This window comes from Oryctolagus cuniculus, chromosome 2 (genome assembly GCF_051225735.1).
Source record: "Oryctolagus cuniculus isolate XC-2025 breed Fujian yellow rabbit chromosome 2, ASM5122573v1, whole genome shotgun sequence".
Lineage (NCBI taxonomy): Eukaryota > Metazoa > Chordata > Mammalia > Lagomorpha > Leporidae > Oryctolagus > Oryctolagus cuniculus.
In genome coordinates, this window is record NC_142868.1 from 65678358 (window position 1) to 65703602 (window position 25245).

The following is a 25245-nucleotide window of genomic DNA, read 5'->3' on the forward strand; positions in this document are numbered from 1 at the left end:
AGGCTGGAGCAAAACAGTGGCCATGCACTTTGAACTTCACTATGCGCCCGCCACCCCCACCCCCATGGCTCCCAACTGTCGCTGACTGGGAAGCGGAAGCTGAGTACAAGTTGCCATTTTTTAGTACTTTGTGTTGCTCTTTTTCCTAAAGCCAGTCTGCTTTATTCCCTTTTGTGACTGCCCAGCCCCCTGTAGGATTTAGGCGTTCACTCTTTGCTACAATCCACCTCTTCTTTGATCACAAGGTGACAGCAGCAAGTTCAAACCTTATAGCTCCTAGGCTTGCAGCCAAAGAGCAGGAGCATCTTCTTCAGCACCCTGCCCATTTCGCTGCATACCATCGGCTGTGGCCTGGGCCAGACAGAATCTCACAACAGCACACAAATGTTGCATTCCTGCTCTTGCATCTGTTTGCAAGCTCACATTTGCTCATCTTTAGGGGTACGGTGGCCTGGGGAAAGATAATGCATTTACTGTGCTTGTGGTTGGATTCCAGGGAGAGCAAGGCTCCCGGGAAGGCACTGATCTTCAGGAAGGTGAGGAAACCAGAACCTGCATGACTATTTCAGGTTAGGGGAGGGGAGAGGCGAGATAAGGAAGAGCAAAACTGTGCATGGGTGAGGAAGAACGAGCTGCTTTGGTATTCCTGAAGACTTTGCTGGCTGTGTCTTTCCTCTTTTATACATAGGCTGATGCTTTTTGTGATGCATGTCTTCTATAAGCTGTCAGCCAGAAACATTTGCTGAAATAAAGGCCATCTGTTCTGACTGCCGAATGCCAAGTTGTAGGAATCATCCAAGGAATACAAAACAAAAAAAAAAAAAAAATGAATTTAATTCCAAAGAAGCCAGACTTGACTTGGGGCTCTCGGAGACTTTGCTAGCCGTTGACCTTCAGTGGATGTCCAGAAGCAAGGACAGCATTCCACTGTTCGCAGTATAGTACAGCCTTCTCTCGGGTACGGTCAGAAGCCAACATGTCTCTTTTGACTCAGGGAAGACACTTGTTAGCACTGCACAGGGAGCAGTGAGTGAAGTGAAATGGCAGGTGTTCGGAGGCCAAAAAACACCCTCAGACAGGCTAGGTAAAACAGAGAAGAGGAATTGCGTTTCCCACCTCTCCGCAGTGTGGCTCCTGCCCTGTGCCCCTTCTCTGCACATAGATACTTGAAAGCCCTTGCATGTAGGCCATTTCCCCGTGGGCCATGGGTGATGGTATGCCTCTGACCTGTCCAGGTGGACAGTGTCTTTCTGATGACACTTTTTTGGCCTCTGAACTGAGGATGGGTGAGAGGTCAAGCAAACATGAACCTGCTTGGAAGGGCTTTTGAGGAGATTGTAGAGGATGCTTGTGTGCTGAAGGGAACGAGCCAGTGGGTGGAAACTGCTGTGGGGGGAGAGACAAAGAGGGAACTGCACACATCCCTGAGAGCCTTCCAGGCAGAGGGCTTTAGAGTGCAGGTAAGGACGTGGGTGCCGTGAGCAGAGGATTTTACACCACGCATCAGGGAATGGCAGTGACTGGGGCCAGGACGCTAACTATGGTGGTGGGAAAGGAAGCAACTTTAATCAACTAGCTTTCCTCCCAACACAGAGTGACATTTAATCCAGGGCATTGTGAGTTTTCATGGGCAGAGGGACGTGGAACTTAGGATGTGGTTGAGAGGGGTAGGTAAGACGATGGGGACAGAGTTGGAACTCTGCTGTTTCACAATGGCGTGTGGTGTCTGAGTATCTGTGGTGCAGAGAAGGGGGACAGGGCAGGGGCCACACGAGGAGAGGTGGAAAATACAGTTCCTGTTCTCTGTTTTATTTAGCCTGTCTATGGCAGTGCTACAAGTTCTGAGTTAAGGACCAGAATCTTTTACTTAGGTGACTGCAGGTTGCCTATTGTTGATCTTAACTGTAAATGTTTGAATAAACCAATGAAGGTCAAGAAAGAATAGTTCCCACCAGGCAGAGGAGTTAAGAAAATGTCCAGGGAAGCCGTGTTGGGCCAGTGGCCGAAGGGACTGGGATAAGAGTCCATGGAACCAGATTTAGAAGTAGCTTCGAAGTGTCTGCTTTCCAGTCAGACCTGGACCCATGGTCTAAGTGTGGGGACACCTGGCAGGATCTTCCTGTCACTCAGGGTTTCTTTCAATAAGAAATAAAGCCAATGAACATGGAAAAGGAAAATGTGTCAAAGTGTGAAATTTAGACAGAAGAAGAAATTGTAAACTATCAGCTGCTTTGGAATCATGTGTCTTTTTTGGCTTACTTTGAGCAATCATAGGTGGTGCAGAAATGGAGTGTGCTTTTGTTTGTAATCACTGACTCAACACTGTAGGAAAGCAGGCGTCCTGCCTTAGAGCATTACATGGTTAGAATGGCTCAGAGGTACAGCTCAAGCGGGAAAAGAACATACAGCAAATTCATCAAACAAACAGGGGGCTTCAAAAAATGCATGGTTCTTCTCTATGCTGAAAAAATAAAAACTTAAAGTAAGATTCCATTTGTGGACAATGACGAGTAATAGGGTTTTGTTGTTTTCTCAGTCTCGGACTGACGCTCCAGGGCTCTCTCCCTGCTAGATGGACTTGTGGCAGGGGTAAAGCTCTCTGAAATCCTACAGATGGCTGATCCGTTAGACTTCACCCAGGTTGACTTTCTGCCATCTTCGACACACTCTAAGCACTGTTCTGGTTAAATACAAAGCCTTTAATCTTAGCCCACTGAAACGCCCACAAACATTGAAGTCCAATATCAATTTGGGATTTAGAAATCTTCCTATCTTCCTTCTTTCCTTCCTTCCTTCCTCCCTCTCTCCCTTCCTTCCTTTTTCTAAATAGACTTCATAGGGGGCTAGCTTTGTGTCCTAGTGGGTAAAGTCACTGCGTGTGATGTTGGCATCCCATACGGGAGTCAGTTTGTGACCTGGCTGCTCCACTTCCGACCCAGCTCCCTGCTAATGGCCTGGGAAAGCAGTGGAAGACAGCCCAAGTGTTTGAGCCCCTGCATCTATATGGGAGACCCAGAAGAAGGTCCTGGCTCCTCACTTTGGCCTGGACCAGTTCTGGCTGTTGTGGCCATATAAGGTGTGAGCCAGCAGGTGAAAGATCCCTCTTTCTCTCTGTATCTCTTTCAAATAAAAACAAATAAATCTTTAAAAAAATAGAACTCACAGATTTTGTATCAGAACCCAGCAGATAAGTAAGCAAGCATTCATTCTAAAACAAGCTGGAAATGTCTCACAACACAGCATCTACTCTAAGAACTCTATCGCACTCTTCACTTAAAAAGGATACTGCTGAACACCTACAAAACTGCATTTACCTTCACTAACGGATTGTGAACCAGACTGAAAAACACAGGTTTAGAAAATGCTTTCCCTCTATTTTAGTTATCTGTGTAGCAGAATGATATCCAAGATTTTACAAGGTGGAACACATTTGATATTCATATTGCAGTACATCTGATCTGAAGCACAAAGGTGACAAATGTTATGTAAATATTTTTTTTTTTTTTTGACAGGCAGAGTGGACAGTGAGAGAGAGAGACAGAGAGAAAGGTCTTCCTTTGCCGTTGGTTCACCCTCCAATGGCCGCCGCGGCCGGCGCGCTGCGGCCGGGGCACCGCGCTGATCCGATGGCAGGAGCCAGGAGCCAGGAGCCAGGTGCTTTTCCTGGTCTCCCATGGGGTGCAGGGCCCAAGCACCTGGGCCATCCTCCACTGCACTCCCTTGGCCACAGCAGAGAGCTGGCCTGGAAGAGGGGCAACCGGGACAGAATCCGGCGCCCCAACCGGGACTAGAACCCGGTGTGCCGGCGCCGCAAGGTGGAGGATTAGCCTATTGAGCCACGGCGCCGGCCTAAATGTTATTTACATATTAAACAGGAAGTAGCACTCATTGCCTTCTCTGTAGCCATCAGCATACGAGGCCGTTGACAGACATTTTTCCAATCTTCTGAACAGCCTGCAATTTAGGGTCAAAAGAAGAGACCCAACCTCCGAGCGCAGGGCGGGAGGTAACAGGACTCCCAAGGAGATGACAAAGCAAGCGAGCAGACGGACTAGCTGTGCTGCTCACTGCTGACGCCCAGACTCAGGGAACCAGAGAGGGCAGCTGACCCTCCTCAGTGCAGTGACAGACAGCAGCTCAGGGCGGCACAGCCACTTGCCTTGACCCTGAGTCCCGTGGGATGGACCAGATGGCAGCTCTATGAACAATGAGGTCACAGCCAGGGAACCTTTTCTGGCAAGCAGTGACACGCCAGGCTCCCTCCCTGTGGGTGTGGGCCGTGTAGTCACGTGGTAGTGCTGTGACTGGCTGCACAAGGGCTTGGGTCAGAGGACAAGCAGGCTTTGCGGCTTGGTGTACTCAGCAGGGACCACAGGGGCTTCCCCAACTTACAGCTGAGGCCTCTAAGGCGAGAGCCATTGTTCTCCTAAATTCACACAAGTGATGTGGCAGGGCATATGTTCAAAAACAACTGACGTAATCCGACCGCAATCCGACGCAAATGCTCTTTTCTCTCTACCACACACTGATCATTGAACCTGGGGCCTTTCACCTGGGATATCTCTAAACATACTGATAATTACATGGTAAATAATGACATCCAACACTATCCTTGCACATGGATCACATCACATAGGCAAGCACAGAAGTGGGAACAATCCTGGAAGTGGAATTTCTGGGTAATGGCATTTGTTAATTTTGATAGATATTGTGGATCTGCCCTTCATAAAAGTTGCATTAACTTACACACAAAACAGTAAGAGAGGACCTGTTTCCTTACACCTTCTGAGATAATATTATTCAGTCTTCACCAATTTCATAGGAGAAAAAGGAAATCTCACCGCATTTTACTATCTCTCATTATGAGGGTGAACCTCTTTTACGATTAAAATTTTTCTGAAAAACTTGATTTATTTGAAAGGCAGAGAGAGAGAGAGAGAGAGAGAGAGAGATTTTCTCATCCACATGTTCACTCCTTAGATGTCTACAATAGCTAGGGCTGGGCCAGGCTGAAACCAGGAGCAAGGAACTTAATCCGAGTCTCATAGGGATGGTAGGAACCCAGCCACCTGAGCCATCATCTGCTGCCTCCCAGGGTGTGCATTAGCAGGAAGCTGGAATTGGGAGCAGAGCTGGGACATGAACCCAGGTACTCCTACATGGGATACAGTGTCCCAAGCAGTGTCTCAACTGCTAGGCCAAATGCTTGCCCCTCATTCAACATTTCCTTAACAACAGTTAAGATACCACTTGGGACACACATCCCATACCAGAGTGCCTGGGTTTTCATCCCAGCCTCGGGCTCCATTCCAGCTTCCTGCTGGTGTATATCCTGGGAGAGAACAGGAGATGGCTAAGTACTTGGGTCTCTGCCACCCATATGGGAGATTGAGGGCTGCTACTTGGCTTCATCTTGGCCCAGCCAGGGCTGTCTTAGGTATCTGGGGAAAGAGCCAGTGGATGGAAGAACTTTCTCACTCTTTCTCACATAAAATGAAAATAAATTAAAACAATTTTAAAAAGCAAAATTTTTTTGTATCCCCAGAAGTTACCATGATATCAAGTGTGAGATAAGAACAATTTTCTTTTACCTCTAGATTATCCAGGTGTCCAATACCATTTATGTAAGAAACTATATTTTCGGGGCCAGCACCATGGCTCACTTGGTTAATCCTCCACCTGCGGCGCTGGCATCCCATATGGGCGCTGGGTTCTAGTCCCGGTTGCTCCTCTTCCAGTCCAGCTCTCTGCTGTGGCCCGGGAAGGCAGTGGAGGATGGCCCAAGTGCTTGGGTCCCTGCACCTGCATAGGAGACCAGGAGGAAGCACCTGGCTCCTGGCTTCAGATCGGTACAGTGCTGGCCGTGGCGGCCATTTGGGGAGTGAACTAATGGAAGGAAGACCTTTCTCTCTGTCTCTCTCTCTCACTGTCTGTAACTCTGTCAAATAATAATAATAAAAAAAACTATATTTTCTCCAGAAATATCTGTTAAATTCCAATAGACATTTAGGTCTCTTTCTGGACTCTACCCTATATCACTGATCTGAGCAGGTGCCAACATCAAATCAGTTTATTTCCTGTTGCTTGAAATAAGCTTTACTGACAGAACTCATTTCATCGTCCTACTTTTTCAATATTTTTTTCTGCCTAATCTGGCATGCTTGTTTTTGCTTAGGAAGTTTGGAATCAGCTTTTCTTAAAAAAAAAAAAAAAAAAAAATCTGGCTGCAGTTTCACTGGAATTATCTTAATGTTATAGGAGAATTTAAGGGAAATTAGTATCTCTATGAGTTTATGTTTTTAATGACTCAGGCCAAAAACACAGGAGTCATCTCTGATGCCCCTCTCCCTCACACCCTTCGTGCAATCCATTAGCAAATCCGGTCACCAGGTCCCCAGATTTCTGTCCAGAAGCTGACCCTTGTACACCTCCTCCGCCTCCCCTCAAAGTTGGGCCTTCGTCACATTTTGGCCACTTCCTCAATGGCTTCCTACTGGCCTCCCTGCCTTGCCTCTTGCTCGAGTCTGTTCTCAACAAGAACTTACAAGAAGGAAGTGTGCAGAGGTGAGTCAGATAACATCACCCCGCTGCTCACACGCATGATTGGCGGCGAGAGTGTCCCATGCAGAGCAAACAGCCAGAGCGGAGGCCCCAAGGCAGGGACAAGGTCACAGACACAGCCTTAGACACAGGCCAGGGAGGAAAGTAGTCATGTATGTGGGATGGAAACTGACATAGGAGGGGGTGTGTGTGCCAGGGGAGGTGGTCCCAGTACAGAAAAGCCTGCAGTTACTTGGCTATTTTTTTTAAAGATTTATTTATTTATTTGAAAGTCAGAGTTACACTGAGAGAGGAGATGTGAGAGAGAGAGAGACAGAGAGAGACAGAGAGAGAGAGAGAGGTCTTCCATCTGTTGGTTTACTTCCCAATTGGCCGCAACGGCTGGAGCTGTGCTGATCAGGAGCCAGGAGCCAGGAGTTTCTTCCAGGTCTCCCACGCAGGCACAGGAGCCCAAGTCCTTGGGCCATCTTCTACTGCTTTCCCAGGCCCTAGCAGAGCTGGATTGGAAGTGGAGCAGCTGGGTCTTAAACTGGCACCCATATGGGATGCCGGCGCTTCAGGCCAGGGCGTTAACCTGCTGCGCCACAGTGCCGGCTCCAGTTACTTGGCTTCTATCATGCATGACTTTGATAAATGTCTTAATAAGGAATTTAAAAATGCTGACACACAAAAGAAAAATATGGAAACACTGACCAGATGGTACTTGTCAGCCTTGTGTGGGAGTTATGCTTGTTAGCAGAAGGAGGGATGTTCTTATGACCCAAATCCCATGATCCCTTAACAACCAGGAAGGTTTTAAACGACGTAACTAATGTTCATCAATTTAAAATTTATTTTTTTTTTTTTTATTTTTTTTGACAGGCAGAGTGGACAGTGAGAGAGAGAGACAGAGAGAAAGGTCTTCCTTTGCCGTTGGTTCACCCTCCAATGGCCGCCGCGGCCGGCGCGCTGCGGCCGGCGCACCGCGCTGATCCGATGGCAGGAGCCAGGAGCCAGGTGCTTTTCCTGGTCTCCCATGGGGTGCAGGGCCCAAGCACCTGGGCCATCCTCCACTGCACTCCCGGGCCACAGCAGAGGGCTGGCTTGGAAGAGGGGCAACCGGGACAGAATCCGGCGCCCCGACCGGGACTAGAACCCGGTGTGCCGGCGCCGCTAGGCGGAGGATTAGCCTAGTGAGCCGCGGCGCCGGCCATCATCAATTTAAAATTTAATCTTCGAGCTGTTTCTGGAAGGTAAGGAATATTGCGTTAGTGTATCCAGCACTTATCCCTAACACTGCGGACTGAAAACCTGTACATGTAGTGATCTTCGGAAAAAGAACAGAACAAAAAAAAGGTTTCAAGTTTTCCACTTTCATTTTTTTTAAATAATATCCAGCATTTATCAAGTACTGGGTAGAAATGTGGTAAAAGTCTGGTTTCAAGAATACAAAACATGGGGCCAGCGCTGTGGTTAGTAGATTAAGCCTCCACCTGTGGTGCCAGCATCCCCTGTGGGTACCGGTACAAGTCCTGGCTGCACTATTCTAATCCAGCTCTCTGCTGATAACCTGGGAAAGCAGTGGAAGATGGCCCAAGTCCTTGGAACCTTGGACCCATGTGGGAGACCCAGAGGAAGCTCCTGGGTCCTGGCTTCAGATTGGCCCAGCTCCGGCTGCTGTGTCCATTTGGAGAGTGAACCAGCAGATAGAAGATCTCTCTCTCTCTCTAACTCTACCTCTCGAATAACTAAATCTTAAAAAAAAAAAAAAGAAGAAGAAGAAGAAGAAGAAGAAGAAGAAGAAAGAAAGAAAGAAAGAAAGAAAGAAAGAAAGAAAGAAAGAAAGAAAGAAAGAAAGAAAGAAAGAAAGAAAAATACAGACTGTAGAAAAGAGGTCAGCATTGAAGTGCTTGCTTCCATGGAAAAAGCCTGAGAGATGTGAAGACCTCCCCAGACTCTGGTGCCCAACCTTACTAGCTCCTTTAATAAGAGATCCCAGTGACTCAGCACCTTCTGTCTGCTGCAAAAACAACCACAAGGGGGCAGGTATTGTGGCACCGCCAGTATCTGCCCTATGATCAGGGGGGTTCGAGGCCCAGCCGCTCCACTTCCCATCCAGCTCCCTGCTAATGTGCCTGAGACAGCAGCAGCAGATGACCCAAGTGCTTGGGCCCCTGCCCCACCGTGGGAGAAGGTGATGGAGTTCCAGGCTCCTGGCATTGGCCTGGCCTAGCCCTTTCCATTGTGGCCATTTGGGGAGTGAACCAGCAGATGGAAGATCTGTCTTTTCAACTCTGCCTTTAAATATATAAAATAAATCTAACAAACAAAACAAAAACAAAAACCCAAAACAACAATTAAAAAACCCAAATACATGGTTTTCAGCTGTGCCTTGCAGCAGGGACAGGAAGACCCATCCCTGGGCAGGCATAAGGAGAATCTTTAGCCTCTTGGAATTCCTCCAAGGAGACTCCACATCCGCACTAAACAAAAGCCTTTTCTTACCTGTCAGTAGCCTACACATTGTCACATTAAAACTTGTAAGGCTCACTTCTAATCACCTATTTATGAAGTAAAACATCTCTGATTTGCATCCTCCCTTCCCATGAAGTTTCCTCCTTTTCCAAGCTACATTCTGTGCACTGAACATTGAAACTGTAGCTTAAAACATCAAGTTTCCCCAAAGGACAAGTCTCCCTGGCAGGCCCAGAAAAGGACACAGCATAGTTCCAGAAGGCCATAGAGAGACGTGTGAGATCACTGAAAATCTCCCAGATGCCAACAATAACAAACAGAAAATGGGCAGGGGCAGGAGTGCTTCCTGTCTGTTTTATCGCTGCCATCAGCCTATTGCAATTTATTTTGGAAACCAGATTTACACAGGAAACTCAGCAAGTGATTTTTCCTTTAGAAATGGTGGGAAAATTAACCTGTTTTTCTTATTTTTGTTTTTCATCAGCAAGAAATTAAAACTATAATGATTATTTGTCTCTATTCAGGCAAAACTTCTTAAAATGTTCTTTTTGGGGGCTGGCGCTGTGGCGTAGTGGGTAAAGCTGCCACCTGCAGTGCCAGCATCCCATGTGGGCGCCGGTTCAAGTCCTGGCTGATTCATTTCCAATCCAGCTCTCTGCTATGGCCTGGGATAGCAGCAGAAGATGGCCCAAGTCCTTGGCACCTGCATGGGAGACCCGGAAGAGGCTCCTGGCTCCTGGCTTCAGATAGACCCAGCTCTAGTCATTGAGGCCATCTGGGGAGTGAACCAGTGGATGGAAGACCTTTTTCTCTCTCTGCCTCTGCCTCTCTGTAACTCTGCCTTTCAAATAAATCAATAAATCTTAAAAAAAAAAATCATCAAGCAAGTGCTTTCATTATTCCAAATTCAGTCATTCAAGATCCCACTCTAATTAAACATTTGCTCCTCTTCTTAAAATGAGTGTGCGGATGTAGCTGTACTTAACTGGTCTTCAGATAATGCAGTATCAGTGATAAAAGTTCTTAACACTTTAAAGGTCTACTTTGTTTTTAAAAATTAAGTCTTCATATAAAAGTTGTTCCACCTTTTGTTTTTTTCTGATCAGTGGCTTTCAAACTTGTTCATCACTACTCAGTTCTTTTAAAGATTTATTTATCTGAAAGGCAGAGTGACAGAAAGGGAGAGAGATCTTCCACCCACTGGTTCACTCCCTAAATGGCCACAAAGGTCAGGGCTGGTCCAGGCTAAAGCTAAGAGTCAGGAACTCCCAGCTTGCTCTCCCACCTGGTTGGTAAGGGCCCGAGTACTGGAGCCATTATCTGCTGCCTTCCCAGGAACATTAGCAGGGTGCTGGAAGCGGAGTAGCTGGGGCTTGAACCCCGATGCTCCATATGGGTGCACAATTGTGGCTGTCACAAGTGACAGCTTAACAGGCCATAGCACAACAGTTCCATGACCCAGTACATATATATATATATATACACACACACACACACACACACACACACACACATACACACTCACACACACACATATAAGCAAGTTTTTCACATGAAAAAAATTCCAATAGGTAGTGTGTGCTGGTATTTTTTGTTCAACTCTGTTCTCTTCTACTACATTAAAAATGCTAGTAAAGGGGCCGGCGCCGTGGCGCACTAGGTTAATGCTTTGCCTGTGGTGCCAGCATTCCATATGACTCCAGTTCTAGTCCCGGCTGCTCCCCTTCCAATCCAGCTCTCTGCTATGGCCTGGGAAAGTAGTAGATGGCCCAAGTGCTTCAATTCCTACACCCGAATGGGAGACCCAGAAGCTCCTGGCTCCTGGCTTTCGATCGGCACAACTCTGGTTGTTGCAGCCATTTGGCGAGTGAACCAGCGGATGGAAGACCTTTCTCTCTCTCTCTCTCCTTCTTACTGTCTGTAACTCTGCCTCTCAAATAAATAAATAAAATCTTAAAAAATGCTAGTAAAAATTTTCAATTTTCCAATGGATTGCAAAGTGTGGTTTGAAAAACACTTTAGGTCACATATTATTTTCTCCTGTCACATAACTGTTTGGAATCATACACTACTTAAATCCCTCTTGTTCTGTGTGGAATATTTAATGGTAAGAAACAAAACTAAATAAGCTTTACTGTTATTATATAGCGCTATTTTTAATTTATTATTTTAAAGTTTTATTTAAGGAGGATGAAAGGAAGAGGAAAGGGAGGGAACGAGCTAGGGAGGGAGCTCAGAGGAAGAAAGTATCTGCTCTTAGAACTACAAATCACATTGAATTTGTGAAAAATTAATTAAAAATTAAAATAAAAATTTAACTAACAAAAACTTTGTTATTTTCATTTTATTTGAAAGAGAGGAGGAAAGAAATATGAGCTCCACAGGGCCGGCTATGTGGCACAGTGGGTGAGGCCACTGTTTGCAATCCTGGTATCCCATATGGCACCAGTTCAAGTCCCGACTGCTCTACTTCCTATCCAGCTCCCTGGTAATGTGCCTGGGAAAGCAACAGAGGATGGCCCAAGTGCCTGGGCTCCTATACCCATGTGGAAGACCTGGAAGAAGCTCCTGGCTCCTGGCTTTGGTCCAGCCCAGCCCAAGCCATTACAGCCACCTGGGGAGTGAACCAGAGGATGGAAGGTCTGTCTCCCTTTCTCTCTGTAACTCTGCCTTTCAAATAAATCTAAAAAGAAAAAAGAAAGTAATATGAGTTTCTGTCAGTTGGTTCACCCCCCCCAAATGCCTCCAACAGATCCAGGGCTGTGCCAGGCTAACCCAGAGGCCTGGAACTCAATCTGGGTCTCACACGTGGGTGGCAGGGACCCAACTACTTGAGGGATCACCTGCTGTCTCCTAGGTCACACTTAAGCAGAGAAAGACGGAAGCATAGCTGGAACTCAGACACAGGCATTCTGATTTGGAACGTGGGCCTCGCAAGAAGTGTCTTAACCACTGCACCAGTAGCCTGCCCCTGAATTCATTCTTTCTGAAGTGACCACGTTCAGCGCTTGGGAAACACTGGCCGCAACCTCATCACTGCTCTCTTCTGAAGCAAGGTCTAAGATTTACATACTCGTGGTACCAAGAAGTGCCTGGCAAAGGTTTGAATCCCCCAACTAATCTACACTGTGGTGGCCTGTAATGAAATGAGATGGATGACTGAGGTGCTACTGCTGCATGAGGAAACCAAATGCAGGTGTAGTACCAATTTCATTCCATGGGATATTTATACACTTCAGACTTGCCAGAGAACTCTGCAAGCAAATACCTGTCACCTGTAACTTTAATTTCAATTATGCTTTTCATTGGAAAAGTGTTTCATTTACTTTTACTTGTTTGAAAGGCAAAGACACAGAAACAGACAAGCACAGGCACAGACTTCTCATTTCCTGGTTCACTCAGCAAATAGGAACAGCAGGCTTGGGCCAGGCTGAAGCCAGGCGCCCAGAGCTCCAATCAGGGTCTCCTATGTGGGTGGCAAGGGACTCACCTACTTGAGCCATCACCAAGCAAGCCATTGCACCAGCAAGAAGGTGCAATCCGGAGTGGAGCCACACGCAAATCCAGGCATTCCAACCTCTGTGCCGAATGCCAGCCCATTTTTTTTTCCCTTTTATAAATGTATTTTTAGGCCATTTTTCAGTTTGAGAGGCTCTCTTTTGTTCTTTTATAAATTTGGTGATTTTTAATAGGTCTGTTTTCCAATTTCCTCTTATTTAAAATACTTTAGTCAGTATATTACTCCCTATAGTTCTTTTTTTTCAGCAGGCTCTCATACTGCCTTACTCCCATGTGTTGTATGATTTTTTTTTTTTCTACATTCCAGGAACTGAATTGGCGCTTTCTTCCAGAGCAGATCTGTGTTAGTTTCTATCAGTTGCCTAGAGCCACTACACATTCGTAGCACTTAAATCTGGGTTACTTTTATTGGCCTTTTTTTTAAGATCATTCATACAGGCAGGAATTTGGGCTGAAATCTAACACTGAGGTTATTTAGGGACACACTTTTCAGGAGAGTTTATGGTATGTGTATATGTATACATAGGCTCATACTTCACCCCTCTATCCAGACAGGGCCCTCACTGGGGAATGGGTCTCAGCCTTGCATATGCTGTCTGTGTGGACTTCATCTCCCATCTCTGAGCCCCTGAAGCTGTAAAGCTGTCATTAACCTCCAGGTTGTACCTTTTATTTAGTTTGTTAGGCTCTGGGTACTCTTTTGTGTGAGCTGATATGAAGAACACTTTTTTAATCCAACATTTTGAATAGTTTCTAAGTAGGAGGGTGTATTGTGTACCAAATATGGCTATGCAGATTTATAAAATCAACATTTTTCTATGGTGATTTGAAATAAAACATGTAGAAAAATCACGGTAATGCAGACTTTATTGCTTATTATGTCATTCCACACAATTTTAAGTAAACAGACTTTGAGAAAATATACTGGGAATATCAGACAGATGATGGCAGTATTGATGAGAAGGCTCAAGTGTCTTACAGAAGGTAATAAGAGGCACCACTGCCACCACCACCCCAGAAATCTGTACATTTCATATAAAAAGTGTAAAAATAGTTCATTGGCATTTAACTAGCATTACTCTTTGTAATCTACGAACAACGATAAGCCTGATCAGTTTTGGGATCTTTAGAGCAAAACAAAGTATTTTCTTCCATGAGCAGATGTTTCTTCAAAATAGTAAACAAACAAATCAACACAACAAGAACTACATATGTACAACCCCAACAAAAATTGGCATATACCAGTGGTCCTGAATTTCAACATTTTGCTCTATATTAATCAAGAAAGAAAATGTGATTCAGCTTTTGAAAATGCGATTAAACTCCTTCACTATAATTCTTTATAATTCAAATGATTTGACTGAAGTGAAAACTAACCCAGTGAAAACCATGGGTACAACTCAAACCTGCTCTCACACTAAGGTAACTTCTTTTTGCACAGTTAGATGTTTATTAAAAAACTCTCACTCAAGTTGCACAAGTATAGTAACTTGAAGAACTAACATCTGTCCTTCCAGACAAAGCAGTAGGTCTAAGTGTTCTTAAAGCTGGGGAGTATAAACTAAATCACACGTCAACATCAGTAACTTTTTCTGGTGAAACAGTAATAGTTTCCTCTATTCAAGATTTAAAAACAAATCAAGTGTATATGATAGCTTAGCTTCTGAAAGGCTTCTTTGTATTAAAAAGATGCTCAGGTTGAAAAATGTATGTGGATACTTGGAAAGATCCTGAAAGGAAATAAGACTTGAAATGTGGTTCCATGTTGAACCATCTGGAAGGATTCAGTTATCCAAGGACTAAAAACACAAAACAGTAGATAAATATGAATTTACTGAGCTCATTGTCTCCAACAACACAAAAATTAAACATTAAGGCATTTTTTCACTCTCATCCTGATATATGCCGCAAAGAGAAATCTTTTAAATAAGAGCTAACACTTACTACACGAATGCTTTCAAATGTATTTGGCGGATTTGTTTTTATATTCTCCTAATCCATTTATCACTGAAAGCTCTCATGATCAAATATTGTGACACAAATCAAGATAAAAATATAAAGATACTAATTTATTAAAGGGTCACACTTGAGAAATAAAAACGAACTATGAAGAGTACCCATGTGTAAAATTCAAATACTGGTATTTAAACTTCTCTGAGGCAATGTGTGCTTCAGTAATTAAACAAAAGCAGAGATAAAGACTTTATTCTAGAACCCCAGCAACACGGGGCACACTATGGAATAACTGGACTCAGTACTCCGCTGTATGGGGGTGACAGTTTGAAAAAGGCTTTGTTCGCCTTTAAAAACTATCACATCTACTGGAATAAGATCATATAAATTAACAACGATTATTATTCCCTATTGACCAGTTATAAAGCTCAACACAGTTCATAAAGTATACTAACAATTAACATTTTCACCTTTTATTAAGGCAAGTTTGTGAAAACAATACAACCAGATCTCTTCATGAACTTTCCACTTAAAACATTTTTTATGTAAGAAACTTACAAAAAAACTGTGCTTTATAAAAAGCCACCTCAATACCAGAAAATAGTAATGAAAGATTTTCAACCCAGTTTACTGTCTAAACGATGTGTTTACTTCTCAAATCCCAAGTTGTTATTCATCATCTTTAGAGCCAGTTTTGCTTAACTATGAAAAAAGAGAAAACAAATATTCAACAAGTGATTGTGTTATTTCCACTCAATATCAAAATTAAGTAAACAACAGGCAGCAAGGTTTGAGTAACTTACACCATCTATAGCTTATTTTCAACTTCAAGCTTACCTACTTCAAGTAGGTTTTAGAAAATACAATGTCAATGAAAATATAACCTCAACAGAACAGAAAGGAAAAAAAAATCTCCTGAAATATTCCATGAAGTAAACTGGAGGGGCCAGGGTTGTGACACAGCAGGTTAAGTCACGACTTGGCAATGCTTAGTTCAAGTCCTAGCCTCTCTGCTTCCCATCCAGCTCCCTGTTAATGCACCAGAGAAGGCAGCGAGTGATGGCTGAACTGCTTGAGCCCTGCCACCCAGGTGGAGACCCGAATGGAGTCTTTAGCTCTGGCTGCGGCCAGGCCCAGACCTGTGACAATTTGGGAAGTGAACCAGCAGATGAAAAACCTGTTTTTCTTTCTGTTGCTCTGCCTTTCAAATAAATAAAATAAATCTTAAAAAAAAAAATAGAAATATAAAAGCTTAAACAAAAGAAACTGGGAGAAAGAATATAAAAATAGAAGATGCCACTTATAAAATGAATGACATGGGGTGGCCATTGTGATGTAGCAGGTAAAGCTGTACCTGCAACACTGGCAACCCATCTGGGTACCAGTTCATGTCCCAGCTGCTCCATGTCTGATCCAGCTCCCTCCTAATGTACCTGGGAAAGCAGGGGAAGATGGCTCAAGTGCTTGGGTCCCTGCCACCCACATGGGAGACCCAGAAGAAGTTCCTGGCTCCTGGCTTTAGCTTGGCCTGTCCCTGGCCATTGCAGCCATCTGGGGAGTGAACCAGCAGATGGAGAATCTCTCTCTGTAACTCTTTCAAATAAATAAATAAACCTTAAAAAAAAAAAAAAAAAAGAATGACACTCTTCCATTTTTGTTTTGTATTGCAGATAATACATTTTAAAAAATTTCAAATTCTGATTAAAAACACAATATATGATTTACTATTTTAATCAAATAAACTCTTACAGTTTTGAAAACACAATAAAAAAAATCTTAAATTTATCTTTTGATGATAATCTTTGGCAGGAGCTAGCAAATGTGGGTGGAGGAAAAATAAGTATCCAATGGTACTAAAGCACTTCTGATCAGAATAACCACTTAGACAGATGTTTGGCCTAGTTGTCAAGATGCTGGTTAGGTGGCCGGTGTTGTGTAGTGGGTAAAGCCACTGCCTGTGGCTTTACACTTCATCCCATGGCTTTACACTGCATCCCATATGGGCACCAGTTCTAGTCCTGGTTGCTCCACTTCCAATCCATCTCCCTGCTAATGGCCTAGAAAGGCAGTGGAAGATGGCCCAAGTGTTTGGGTCCCTGCCACCCATGTGGGAGACCTGGAGGAAGAAGCTCCTGGCTCCTGGCTTCAGTTTGGCCCAGCCCTGGCCATTGCAGCCATCTGGACAACGAATCAGCAGATGGAAGACCTCTGTTTCTCCCTCTTTCTCTATAACTCTGACTTTCAAGTAAACAAATCTTAAAAAAAAAAAAAAAAAAGATGCTGCTTAAGACACCCATGTCCCACATCAGAGCACCTGGGTTCAGCATCTGGCTCTGCTCCCACCTCTAGCTTCTTGCTAACACAGACTCCTAGAAGTAGCAGTGACAACCTGAGCAGTGGAGGAGACCTGGATTGAGTTCTTAGCATTAGCTTTAGCCCAACCTAGTCCCAGCTACTGTGAGCATTCTGGGAGAGTGGACCAGCAGTTGGGTGGTCTCTGCCATTCAAATAAATAAACAAACTCCACTGTATCTAACAACCTCAAGAGTTCCAGGGAATGTGGGAAGCTACAAAAAGCAGAAACTACTAAGGGTAGTGACTTTTAAACTTTTTGTCCCGAGGACTTCTTTACACTCTCAAAATTTGAGGACCCTTAGATTTTTTTTTTTTTTTTTTTTTTTTTGACAGGCAGAGTGGATAGTGAGAGAGAGAGACAGAGAGAAAGGTCTTCCTTTTGCCGTTGGTTCACCCTCCAATGGCCGCCACGGCTGGCGCGCTGCGGCTGGCGCACCGTGCTGATCCGATGGCAGGAGCCAGGTGCTTCTCCTGGTCTCCCATGCGGGTGCAGGGCCCAAGCACCTGGGCCATCCTCCACTGCCTTCCCGGGCCACAGTAGAGAGCTGGCCTGGAAGAGGGGAAACCGGGAAAGAATCCAGCGCCCCGACAGGGACTAGAACCCGGTGTGCCGGCGCCACTAGGTGGAGGATTAGCCTATTGAGCCGCAGCGCCGGCCCCTTAGAACTTTTTAAATGAGGTTATACCTATTGCACTTGAAATTAAAACTGAGAATTTAAATTTACATAAAAACAATAAACACATTATATGATAACCTAATAATATTTTTAAAGGAAAAATACTATATTTTCTAATAAGAACAAAAAAAGTGAAAAGTGGTGCTGCTTTTATATTTTTGTAAGACAGCTGGATTCTCACAAATTGCTTCAACGGTAAAGCCAGCATATTGGAAAGTGGCACAGAAGTGCTAGGAACCACCTGAGTTAATAATGCACACATTTAGTTCATAAACCTACTACCTTATACATTCTGGAGAACATAAGCACACACTCTACTGCATCACACACCCACAGCCTCTGGACACACCATGCACACTCAAGGCAAAGCCAATGGAAAAGGCAAACAGCATGATTATGATGTAAATGGTTGACTTTGCATAATCCCTGAGGGGGTACAGGAGCACACTTGAAAACCACTGGCTCAGGGTAATCAACTCAGGACAAACTGTCTATGCAGTGACCTCCTTCAAAATACCTTCTGCCATCTCCCAAGATTACTGGCTTATTTGAATTTCATTAAAAATTTTTTTATCTGAAACTCCATATTTATATTAACAAGGACTCTTAAAAATCACCAGAAAACTTCTCCAGATAGGGAAAGGAGTACTGTCACCGCTTCTAGATCTTACTTTCAGTTGAGATCCGCTGCACATACTCTGTCCCACAAAATGGCTCGTTCTAAACACAGAGCATTTTGAGGAGAGGATGGACTTCACTGGCGAGTTACACGCAGGTGTACCCAGCACAACGTGAAGTACCCATCGGGCATCAGTGGAGAGGGGCTCAGGTCAATGAGAAACTTCCTGTACAGGGTCAGCCAACTGCCCAGCACAGGGGAACAAATACTGTATTTCTGTACTCCAACTGCAGCTCATGGCTCCTTACTCCCACTTCCTGTTTTCAAATTGGATTCCAGATGTACAGAAATTATTTTAAACAATTTCTACAGAAATGCATCCCATGAACCAAATAGCTGACTTTAAAATACATCTTTTTTTAAAAAGATTTATTTATTTATTTGAAAGGAAAAGTTTATTTATTTATATTATATAATATAACATCATATATTGTTTATAATATATTGTTTATATATTATGTATTGTATAATATTATACATTATTTATAATATTTATTTATTTTTTATTTATTTGAAAGGAAAAGTTTCAGAGAGTGGAGGAAAGACAGAGAGATTTTCATCTGCTGGTTCACTTCTTAAATGGCCACTATAGCCAGACTGAAGCCAGGAGTCCAGAGCTTTTTCTGGGTCTCCTACATGGGTGCAGGGACCCAAGCACTTGGGCCATCTTCTGCTGCTTTCCCAGGTGCATTAGCAGGGAGCTAGACTGGAAGTGGAGCAGCTGGTTCTTGATCTGGCACCCATATGGGCTGCTGGCAGCTGCTATGCCACAATGCTGGCCCCTAAAATATATTTTATTTATTTACTGAAAGGCAACCTTTAAGAATACACTGCTAATAAATTACCCATTACTGTAGGTCCTCACTAGAATCCTAATTTTTAACTAGCTATAGATCACATTAAACACTTTCAGCAGATGTGGCACTAACTGGCTTACAAAAGTTTTTTTGTGAAGCACTATAAAGAGAATTAACTTATTGTGTTAAGTATCTCATTAATATATCTGAAACTACAGATAATGCAAGAAAAATATGAGAGAAGTTGGCAGAAAAATACAAAATGGAAAGTAAACAATTTCAAACAACAAAAGTGGTAAACTTTCTTTGCAATGACAAACAACAACATTAAGATCTAGCCTTAGGCCGGCGCCGTGGCTCACTAGGCTAATCCTCCGCCTTGCGGCACCAGCACACCGGGTTCTAGTCCCGGTCGGGGCGCCGGATTCTGTCCTGGTTGCCCCTCTTCCAGGCCAGCTCTCTGCTATGGCTCGGAAGTGCAGTGGAGGATGGACCAAGTGCTTAGGCCTTGTACCCCATGGGAGACCAGGAGAAGCACCTGGCTCCTGCCTTTGGATCAGCGTGATGCGCCGGCCGCAGCGTGCCGGCCACAGTGGCTATTGGAGAATGAACCAACAGCAAAAGGAAGACCTTTCTGTCTCTCTCTCTCTCACTGTCCACTCTGCCTGTCAAAAATAAATAAATAAATAAATAAGATCTATCCTTAAAGAAAAAGCTTATAGTTTCTCCTAAGAAATTAGAGCATTCTATTCCATGACTGGCTTTCTTCAGTTTCTATATTATTGGTAACTGAGAGTCATATTTGAGCATGTCCATTCTTTTTTTTTTTTTAAGATTTTATTTATTTATTTGAGAGAGAGAGCCACAGACAGTGAGAGGGAGAGACAGAGAAAGGTCCTCTGCCCGCTGGCCCACTCCCCAGGTGGCCACAATGGCCAAAGCCAGGAGCCAGGTGCCTCCTTCCGGTCTCCCATGTGGGTGCAGGGGCGCAAGGACTCAGGCCATCCTCCACCACTTTCTCAGGCCACAGCAGAGAGCTGGATTGGAAGAGCAGCAGCTGGGACCAGACCCGGTACCCATATGGGACGCTGGCGCTGCAGGTGGAGGATTAACCCACTGCACCACAGCGCTGGCCCCGAGCAAGTCCATTCTTAAGATGTATTTACATAAAGTCAGATTTTATTGTAGTTACAAGTGACTTCTTAAGATTTCCCATTATTTACAAAAAGCAAACCTAGAACTAGGAGGGTAGGAAAGAGAGGTCTGTGAAGGATATGGCACAACTACTTACATGCTGAGCGGGAAGGAGGAAGCAGACGTGCCGGTGAATCCCAAACGTGGCAGGGGAAACGGAAAACACAAATCTCATTATTTGACGGCAGTCACGTAACAATTTTGAAGACTCGAACACAGACTTTACATACCTTCACGACATCAACCCAGTTCCAGCCCCGAGGGAGTTCCCCTTTGTGGTCTACAGGATGAAAATTCAGAATGTGATTTCTAGTACCAGTTAGTTTAAAATTAATTTCCTAATAGACAGGATTTAATATGCTACTGCACACAATGAATAGGCTAAACATTTAAACATGTCACTCATTTGGAAAGAGAATTGATCATCACTGTGAACTGAACACATTGTTCTCATGAAAATACTTCCAAAGTAGGTGAGGTAAACCCCCTTTTATATTTATCCTTCTTCCATTTGAGAGAAAGCCTTTTATCCACCTGAAACTATGGAGGTTGGTGGGCAATGCCAGAAAAAAGAGCTAATCAATTTATCAGATCCATGCATGTGCACAATTCTACTGCTTTACATAAAGTGACTGCTTTTTCAAATAAAAAATTGTGTTGGCTCACTATTTTATGAGTTAGCATTTTATACCATGAGGCTAGGTTCAAGATAGGAGGCCTTATAAAAAAGTCTTTGGTGGCCGGTGCCACAGCTCACTAGGCTAATTCTCTGCCTGTGGCGCCGGCACCCCGGGTTCTAGTCCTGGTTGGGGCGCCGGATTCTGTCCTGGTTGCTCCTCTTCCAGTCCAGCTCTCTGCTGTGGCCCGGGAGTGCAGTGGAGGATGGCCCAAGTGCTTGGGCCCTGCACCCGCATGGGAGACCAGGAGGAAGCACCTGCCTCCTGGCTTCAGATTGGTGCAGCACGCTGGCTGTAGCGCGCTGGCCGTAGCAGCCATTTGGAGGGTGAACTAACAGAAGGAAGACCTTTCTCTCTGTCTCTCTCTCTCTCTCTCTCACTGTCTAACTCTGCCCATCACAAAGAAGGAAGACCTTTCTCTCTGTCTCTCTCTCTCTCTCTCACTAACTGCCCATCACAAAAAAAAAAAAAAAAAAAGTCTTTGGCTTCAAGACTAAAGGGTGGTCCAGATAAATTAGATGTTCATTGCTGTGCTCTGATAAAATGCTCATTATCTGGGGGTAGCAGTTACACTGCCAGGATTTATCAGAGCTCTGGTTCAAGTCCCGGCTGCTCTGTTTCTGAATCAGCTCTCTACGAATGAACCTCAGTAAACAGCAGATGACGGCTCCCTGACACCCATGTGGGAGACTTGGATGGAGTTCCTGGCTCTTAGCTTCAGCCTGGCCCTGCCCTGGCCATTGTGGCCATTTGGAGAGTGAACCAGAGGACTGAGGATCTGTCTCTCCCTCTCTGACACTCTGCCATTCAAAGTTTAAAAAAAAATCATTATTTAAGCAAACATTCTTTTAAAAAGGCTTTAAATCCATTGAGGAATGCTTCAAACTAGCTCACAAGAATTTATCTAAAAGTTCAAAGTCTGCAAATGTTTTCACTCTTTATTAAGAATATTCTAAATTAGGGGCAAGCGCTATGGAACATCAGGCTAATGCCTGCAGTGCCAGCATCCCATATGGACAGCAATTCCAGTCCCAGCTGCTCCACTTCTGATCAAGCTCCCTGCTAATGTGCCTGGGAGAGCAGCGGAAGACGGCCTAAGTGCTTGGGCTTCTGCACCCACATGGGAGACCTGGATGAAGCTCCTGCTCCTGGTTTTGGTCTGGCCCAGCTCTGATTGTTGTAGCCATTTGGGGAGTGAACCAGCAAGAAGACTTCTCTCTCTGCTTCTGCCTCTGCCTCTCTGTAACTCTACCTTTCAAATAAATAAGTAATTCTTAAAGAGGAATATTCTAATAATAGCTTAATAAATATACACTTTTTTAAAATTCTTCAATTTAAAATGATTTACTTCCTTTGTATACTATATATGTCTCATTTTATGAAATCTTCAAAAAATCCGCATTCAAAATAAGCACATTATAATAATTTTACAGAAAGGGAAACTAAAACTAACCCTACGATTATTACAGGAGAGAAACAAGATTATTACATGTTAGTGGGTCCCAGCAGAATACACGTTTTTGTGTCCTACGCTAATGTTCTTCCGTATTAAAACTCACTGGAGTTACTGTGCCCCTTAGTTACCATTTTTTCAAATAGTTACTCCTTGTGATGAAGTAAATATTTTCAATATACATTTGTGACCCAAGAGATCCCTGTTCCAAATGTTTGAAGAATAAAGAGAATTAGTCTATATTTATAAAGTATACATAGCACACTAAAAAGCAATACATTTGTGTGTGTTATAAAAGAAAAAAAAATAACACAAACCTGTTTTATCTGCCAGCTTACGTTTCTGGGCTTTTGAAAGTTGTTCTTTTTTATCTTTTTTCTTACTTGATGGGGCTGTATTAGGAGTTTCAACTGAGATGATATTGCTTATGGATGTCTAGAAAAAAAGAAATAACACTTAGACTCATGCCTTAAAACCTATTAAGTTACACATACAAATATAGCTAAATTCTGAAATGGGTTGTTAATTTTTAGATTTGTGAATAAAAGAATATTATACTTTTATTGTTATTCATTAATTAAAAGTGCCCTTAACACTTTACTGGTTTCATTCTTCTAAAAGCTGACATCAAAGGAATTTAGTATAATAACTAGTATTATACTAGTGTGACTGTCATAACTAGAACCCTGAGAAAGAGGATGAGAGGTTCCAAGGTAGTTTTGTAACTTAACTTGCTATTATTTGGACATTTAAACACATCTCCAGAAAAACTGCCTGTATCTACCTATCTTGGTTTATCTTGGTTCCCTGAAGAAAACATTTAAAACATTTAGTTTTGTGTTTGCTTATGAGATGGCAAGTGCTGCTGCAAATGGTTCCAGGTCCTGTTCAATAAAGGCTTCCAAAGTCGTAACACCTTCAAACTGAACTTTGGCAGCACCACTTAAAACAAAGTAAGCCTCATGGAAAAGCAATCCCACACATATTTTAGCACTATTTAAGAAATCTTTTAGATAGCCAAGCTTTCTGAGGAGACTAAGTAAATTCAAACAATGTCTCTGTTTTGGTAGGTACCAAAAGTATCCCCCTCATTAATAAAAGGTAAAAGTCTAGAGAACATAATTTCATCTTCTGGTTAAATAAGAAATCTAAAATGCGTTGTTCTTATTTAACTCAGCAACTCTCATTTAAAATCTAACACCAAGTTTCTTCCCAATTTTCAAAAAAAAAAAAATTTAGTGATTAAAATTAATTACCAGCAGAGGAAGGCCCAACTGGCAGAAGAATCTGGCAAAAAATAACCCATACTCACTGCAGAATTAATGGGATGATGGTTCTCCATGAACTGCTCTTTATTGTCCTTGGCATATTCAAACAATGTATAAGTCATGGCGGTGCCAAGATTAACTTCTACTGCTTCCTGTAACTTGGCTAATATACTCTGCTTTACAGCTGATGATCTACAACACACAACAAACATTTTTTGCTAAGAAAAAGTAAAATACAGAGTAAAATGGAAAAAAAAAGGTGAAGAAGAAACACTACTTACATGGTGTTGTTAAAAAAAGCATTCATAGATATAATTGGAGGTGTCTGGGGATAGGTTTCTGTCCAGGAAATCTCTATTAAGAAGGCTTTGGGATCGCCATTTTCACCTATCTGAAGAAAAGGGAAATATTAGGCTTGTGGAGAGTGACAAAAAGACAGGGCAGTAACATATCTTTAAAAACATTCATGCTCAGGTCGAAACACAACACGTTGAGAAGTCAGTGGAGACTGAGCAGGGGGAAGGGAGTCCAATTTCTGATCTAGTCTGCCTCACAACTTTCCTATACCCACAGCCCCCTCTGCAACCAGCCCATCAGCTTTTCCTGCACCAAGGCTACATCTTATCTTTGTTTTCACCAAAGTTTTCTGAGGATGAAGACAAGACATCACCCATGGGGGACAGGAGGAGAATGTTCAATAATAATAACCTACACAAATGAAACATCTCATCTTTAAGTTTTCCAAGTGCTACATCACAAAAGGTATTAAGAACAATTAAACAGGCTGGCTTTGTGGTACAGTGGGTTAAGCTGACGGTTGGGACACTGCATCCGAACAGCTGGTTTGACACAGCTGCTGCACTCCTGACCCAGCTCACTGATAATGGACCTGGGACCCTGCCACCCATGTGGGAGTCTCAGATGGAGTTCTGTGCTCCTGGCTTTGGCTTGGCCCAGATCAGGCTGTGTGGGCATTTGGGGAGGTGAACCAGATGGAAGATCTCTCCCTCTCTGTTGCTCTGCTTTTCAAATAAATAAATAAATCTTAAAAATAACAACAACTATAAAACCAAGTAAACTGGTGTGCCTTCCAGAAAATGAAATGTGAAATTAAGAGATAAAGGAGCAGGCAGTGAGACACGCTACCTGCAGCCCAGGGCAGGTGTCTTTGCCATGTTCCAAGAAGTGTTTTTTGGGTCAATTGAACTAGACTCATACAAAACCATATTCACCATCTCTCTCTTTAAAAAAGATTTATTTATTTGAAAGGCAGTGTTACAGAGAGAGAGAGAGAGATAGACACAGAAAGAGAGCTCTTCCATCCACTGGCTCACTCCCCAAATGGCTGCAAAGGCTGGGGCTGGGTTAGGCTGAAGCCAGGAACCAGGAGCTTCATCTGGGTCTCCCATGTGGGTAGAGAGGCCCAAGGACCTGGGCCACTTTCCACTGCTTTCCAAGGCACATTAGCAGGGAGCTGGATTGGAAATAGAGCAACTGGTACTAGAACTGGCAGCCTTATGGGATGCTGGCATTGCAGGCAGCAGCTTCACCTACTATGCCAAGACTGCAGCCTCTTGTCATTTTTTGAATGAGGTTAGACAACTCCAGGATCAGGACGAACAGGGTTGAAATGTCTGGCTCAGCACTGGATTGTGGAA

The 25245-nt window shown here is 43.6% G+C and overlaps 1 protein-coding gene across 8 annotated transcripts in view; it reads right to left on the reverse strand.

The window, feature by feature from the left end:
* Positions 1-25245, reverse strand: part of RWDD4 (RWD domain containing 4) — a 54602-nt gene that overhangs the window by 20077 nt on the left and 9280 nt on the right. For 2 of the 8 annotated variants that reach the window (XM_089325525.1, XM_089325523.1), the window contains exons 3-6: positions 23869-23978; positions 23632-23779; positions 22637-22754; positions 20420-20469 (exon numbers count right to left, since the gene is read on the reverse strand). In XM_089325525.1, the coding sequence (XP_089181651.1) occupies positions 20420-20469; positions 22637-22754; positions 23632-23779; positions 23869-23978 (426 nt within the window). Of the gene's footprint in view, positions 1-13383; positions 15190-20286; positions 20470-22636; positions 22755-23631; positions 23780-23868; positions 23979-25245 lie in introns of those variants that run through there. The other 6 variants (XM_002709490.6, XM_051832716.3, XM_089325526.1 and 3 more) reach the window with 6 other exon arrangements.